The sequence below is a fragment of the Ciona intestinalis genome, unplaced genomic scaffold, assembly GCF_000224145.3.
Source record: "Ciona intestinalis unplaced genomic scaffold, KH HT000129.2, whole genome shotgun sequence".
Lineage (NCBI taxonomy): Eukaryota > Metazoa > Chordata > Ascidiacea > Phlebobranchia > Cionidae > Ciona > Ciona intestinalis.
This window is the reverse complement of record NW_004190451.2, coordinates 1-5,646: the sequence shown is the minus strand read 5'-3', so window position 1 is coordinate 5,646 and position 5,646 is coordinate 1. Positions and strand designations below refer to the sequence as shown.

The window sequence follows — 5,646 nt, the reverse complement described above, 5'->3', positions numbered from 1 at the left end:
CATTTGGTTCTTGTAAGCGATACAAAGCTAGGAAACACGTATAGCGGTTGTTTTAACATTTAAAATATAATTTCTAATATAAATCTTGTTATATAATATTAAATCTAGGAATTAATGTGGAGTAAATTAATATTTTGACTGGTTTTCGGCTTACAGTGTGGTTTAACAGGGTACTTTACGTTGGCGATTAAGACTAGCATCGATCAGCTTAGTTTACATAAAAGTATATGATCATACCTACGAATCTACAGAGCCATTCTTTACTACATTTATAATCCAACATGAGTGGACATGCAGCTCCAAACTGCTTAAGTACTAGCAGATAAGGTGTTCGCGTTTTCCGATTTCATAAAGACCCGGTGTCGCAGAAAAGGTAGCTTACTAATTTAAGCAGAGGACCAAAAATAGTAACTTAGTATTGTTTTCCTTAATGCCACTTCGATATTAGGCAAATTTTACAAAGATACCTTAAGTTTCGTTGCCGGGTATACGTGTTAAGTTTGTGAGCCAAAAAGTAAAATCACGGCAATTTACATGCAAAACTGCAGCTAGATACACCAGTTTATGGTAATGTTATGCGTTTTTGTTTGTATTTTTTATGTTTTAAACATGTTCTTTTATGTGTTTGGTTAGTAAACTTGATATTTTCTGTTTTTTTACTCTTTAATCGATTGAGTGTTCAATAAAAGTTGATTATTTTTGTGAGGTTTATTATTGTGATGAGATATAACATTAGTAGAAAGCCATTTTTACGCGCAAAAGTGCTTGGTTTTTAAAAAATCGCAATATTTAAACGAAAAACAGCACCCAGCAATGATAAAATGCTATGCCGTGGGCTCCGTAATGGTGGCGACTATGACGTCATAGACGCGAGACAATAGATAACAAGACTCGTTGTTTTACAATCCGTTTCCTAACTTGGTCTATACTAACTTTGGTTTTAACGCTTGACTATCAAATGAGACGGATAAAAGGATTAAAACATATTACAAGATACCCTAACGCCCCGGTCTACTTAGCATTAGTTGTTTAAATGTTTCACACAATTCTTTGCAACAACAGTAATAGGGTGTACTACGTCGGCGCTTCAATCTGTAATGTTTGCTTCCACGATGCAATTCTTTGGAGATAAACTGGGGATTGATGTATGGGGATATGCAAACCTTACGCTGGCCATAGGTAACAATATAAAGTAAACGTTTTAACCAAAAACAAAACAAAAAGTATTTCAAAACCGGAACACTGTATACTCTCAAGTATTATCATATGGGGGTAAGACGGGATGCCGGTAGCACATAAAACCCCGTATTTCTAGATCGTGTTTTTGACAATTTATAACGGTATTTTAAAAACGCGAGGGTATACATTTTTATAACTCAGCATGTTTTTTTGTTTAGATTATTACCAAATATGAAGAACAATTGAAATAGAAATACATTCCATCTCACCCTACCTTAACTCTAGCTATTAATTCAGTACTATTTTATACTTACAATACTATTGTAATTATACTACAATACTATTGTAATTATAAAATAGTATACTGAATTAATATTTGCAATTTAGGCATGGTAACTGGGCCGGTTGTATCAGGAGCAATATACGACGTCACCGGATCTTATGTTTCCGCATTATATATGTGTGGTGGACTCTTTTTTGCTTGTGCATTTACCACATCAATTCTCCCTATTGTTCTACGTCACTCTCCACCAAAATTAGAAGTTATGTCGGATGCGGTGATTCGGAACGACCACGTGACAGATGTTATGTAGACTAGATATGAACCGAAATATACACCTTCTCGTGACAAAATAATTGCAATGGTTTATTATAGTGGGGTAAGACGGGACACCTTTTGCAAGTTATATATCAAAATATTCTGAACGTGTTTTGAACAATTAATAACGGTCTATGGAAGTCGTAAGAATGTGGTTTTTATTATTTTTAAAATAATCGTTCTTTACTATTAAATGGGACGAAAAAATAGAATAAAAAACCTGGCTTTGTGACACGTTAATGGTGAATACGCCGCCTCCAATCCACGGTTTGAGGCCCCATGCTGCTACCAATGTATTTTAAATATCTGATGTTTATCTTAATATTTAAACGTTCAATAACAAAATGAGAAACGTACATAATGCAGATAACGGATAAATATTCAAAAGTTTGTTTTAATGAATACCCAAATATACAATGTGATTTTAATAAAGAAGGTTTTTGAAAGAAGGAGAGAAAATAGGTATAGTTCAAATGTGTGTAGAGAAAGGCATCAGAGATAACCAAACATAGTTGATATTTTTTCAACTCTAAGGCGGCGCAGAAAGGTCAAGTGTAGCAGGTACTCAAGCGCGGATGGTTGGCGAATCGAGAGCGCCGAATGAATCTGTATAAGCGGTATTCACTATTCATGTTCTCTTAGCTTTTCTCCTTGTAAAACTAACTGCGGTATAAGATTGTTAGTGGGTGGTTTCAGATTGCGGCCTACACAATTGGTAAAAAAATGTTAAAATAGATCAAAATTTATGGCATACCGTTATAAATTTTACGCCGTCGCTTATATATTTAATGCCAAAGACTCTGGTAAACAAAACGAGGTAACTTTTTCGTCGCATATATTTACGATAAAACGGATAAACGTTATGTTCAACTAATTGATAAACAGAATAGGACACCAGACAATTTAAATACGTGTGGATGCTCCCCGTCCGAAAACGAATCCAACTGATGTGGTAGCGGGCAACGGTACTTCCGTAAAGGTACCACTTCTAGAGAAATTATCGTTTAGTGACTTGCCTTAGGACACATACTCTAACAATGATGGTATCGGCGTCGTGCCTTGAATCCGTATCATAGCCGCGCTTATATATTTCGTAGTGTTATCCACCTTCCATTAGGTTAAACCAGTAATTTAAAAAATAGTAAAACTGTAATCGTCGTTTAAAATGGATCGATTTTGCAGCGGATAGGAAATATGCATTCGTTACTCTTATACCCTTTTTGCATGGTAAAAAGTTAATGCGAATAACGATCCGCATTAACTCGTCATATGATAACTCGCTTACCGCGTTGTTTTGCATGGTCATTGGTTTATGCACGTATCAACATTGAGTAAGCTTATTTTAGCGCAATATTAATAAATCTAGTTTATAAAATGAGTTTTAATACATTATGGTGCTATTACCAACGAAAACCTATAAAATTAATACCCAAAAAAGATTAGGCTCTTAAAAGTGAAACTGTCTTTTCACATTACTTTTTGCATAATGCGAGTAACAACCAACCTCCTACAGCAGATGACACGCTTATGACGTTATGCGTGTTAACTTTGTTTTTGCGAGTAAATATGCGAGTACTTACGCGCATAAAAGTGACCATGCAAAAAGGGTATTATGCGTCTTTATTGTGTAACATGCACTTGCTACTTCATATATATTCTGTTTATAGCGATATAAATACGTGTAATGAAGAATTTATGCCTTTGTTTGTTTATTTATTTGTGGTTTGTCGCAACATCGGCAAGAAATTCATCAAATTTCGAAGCCGCAACGCCCGATCAAATAAGCAGTGCCAGTTTACAAGATTGTCCTCGTATTTGTGCACTTCGGTTAAAAGGAACCTGGTCGAAGGTAACACAGACTATTCAATAAGCTGGCAATTGCGAAGGCTGCTATCTTATAGTTACATTTACCTAAATTTGCAAATTTGCTTATAAACTAAAGGGGGAAATTTTCAAAATTTGACTATACTGATTTTTTTGTAAAAAGCAATAGTATATCTTTTAATAGTTCACGGCAAGAAACTCGTCGAATCTTAAAAGTAGTTCCCCTGGTAGAAATCTATTTTTACGATGGAAATAGCATTTTCAAAATCTTTCCTTTACGGGGTTTCCCAGAGGGTGAATGCCCCGAGCTAAAAATTGAAAAAAGGGCACTGGCAGCTTCTATTAACTTTTGAGGCATTGACTACTCTTTTAACTGTGAGACGGCATTATTGCAGTTAGGTTTTCAACTGAAATGACTATTCCAATGTTCGTTATTTGGTGTTTTTACTGCAGAGTTTCCCCCCCTATCACTCCTGTATGAAGAAATGTAGAGGAATTTGGCCCCTTATTTCGGGAGGTTTGTATCTTTTATTAGAATAAAAAAGTTCAGTGTATTATATTGGTAATTACATGGTTAATGTACAACACTAAGTTTTAGAATAAGTAAGACAACTCTGTGTACAAAGTGAATAGGTAGTCTTAATTAATATACAGCTATAGCATAAATACAAACACCTGCACTACTAGTCTCTCAACGTAATACAAAAACTCTTTTCAAAGAATTTTTGTTTTCACACATACCCAGGACAATGCAGAATTCTAGCCAGTGTTGTGAACCCTAATTCCAACCCTGTTTGTGCACCAATAAGTGTGAACATATCAGAAATTGTAGTTTTTGACCCAGTGCAACATAGAATGCTTGGATATGCACTGGTATCATGGCTACCATGCCCATATGGATTGAGGGATGTCATAGGGTTTCAGGTACATCACACATGCATTGTAATTGTAATTTTTATTCTGTAATAGGCCAACTCTTGCCAAATGCCCAGATCCTATGGCTGGCCACGTGTATAGGACCTTATCCCTACAGGAAAAAAAGATTTTATTAATATTTAGTTCAAGATGACTAAGAATGTTATAAACAAAACAACAAACTATAGATATACACGATTGTACAACAAACTTTCTATTTAAACTGCAGTAATATTTTTTCAATAAACCAACGATAACAATATGTAAAGAAGCTAAGTTCAATCGCTACTATTTTTTGCCGTTAAGTAAAAACATAATAAAAATCTGTCACAGGTTATCATACAACCCATGCAACCAATACACTTTGAAGATGATTGCCATAATATCACACTTACACGAACTTTACGAGAAGGGGATGCCCAGGTATGCCATTAAATATATGTCTTTTAAAACTTAAAAAAGTAAAAGAAATAAATTTAGAACCATTTTCTTGAAATGTCTTAAAAACCAAGAAATGTAAAGGAATATAAATCTTGTTCATTTTTTATTATAAAATCTAGGAGTTTAGGTGCAGTAAATCAGTATATTGACTGTTTTTATATAGTTTGATTTAACAGGTTACTTTGGTAAAAAATACTAGTAGCAATCAGCTTAGTTTTTATATAATCATACATACGAATATAAGGAACCATTATAAATTTAAATACAATATGACTGCACATGCAGCTCCAAACCGTTTAACTACAAACAAAAAAAGTGTTCGCCTTTTCAAATATCCTAAAGACCTTGAATGTAGAAAAGGTGACTTAATAATTTAAAAAGAGAAGTGTTAATCCAAAGATAGTAGCTGAGTATGGTTTCCTTAATGTTAGTACAATATTGCAAAATTTTACAATGATAACTTAAATTTTGTTGGCAGGTACATGCTTTTGTAAGCCAAAAGGTAAAATCACAGCAAATTACATGTTTAAGTTGTTATTTTATATTTAAATCTTTACAGATTCGCCTCAGTGTGTTGTCCAACCTTTCTTTAATACCAGCCACTGAATACAGAGTTGAAATTCGTAGTTTACCCTTCACACCCAACAGTAGATATGTTTCGGGAATATTCACTTCTAAAAGTAAGCGAT

The 5,646-nt window shown here is 34.1% G+C and overlaps 2 protein-coding genes across 3 annotated transcripts in view; both read left to right on the top strand.

Moving 5' to 3' along the window:
• The window catches only part of LOC101243463 (monocarboxylate transporter 5-like), a 5,328-nt gene extending 2,543 nt beyond the window's left edge, over window positions 1-2,785 (top strand). For both annotated transcript variants that reach the window (XM_018816047.2, XM_026838943.1), the window contains 2 exons: window positions 1,063-1,179; window positions 1,567-2,785. In XM_018816047.2, coding sequence (XP_018671592.1) covers window positions 1,063-1,179; window positions 1,567-1,772 — 323 coding nt within the window. In that variant the 3' untranslated portion in view covers window positions 1,773-2,785. The remainder of the gene's footprint in view (window positions 1-1,062; window positions 1,180-1,566) is intronic.
• Window positions 2,786-3,990: 1,205 nt separating this feature from the next.
• On the top strand, window positions 3,991-5,637 carry LOC108950382 (the record flags this gene model as incomplete). Its single annotated transcript, XM_018816044.2, has 4 exons — window positions 3,991-4,118; window positions 4,347-4,525; window positions 4,850-4,939; window positions 5,517-5,637. Coding segments are annotated over exons 1-4 (430 nt in total), but the record flags the coding sequence as incomplete, so codon positions are not given.
• Window positions 5,638-5,646: the final 9 nt, after the last annotated feature.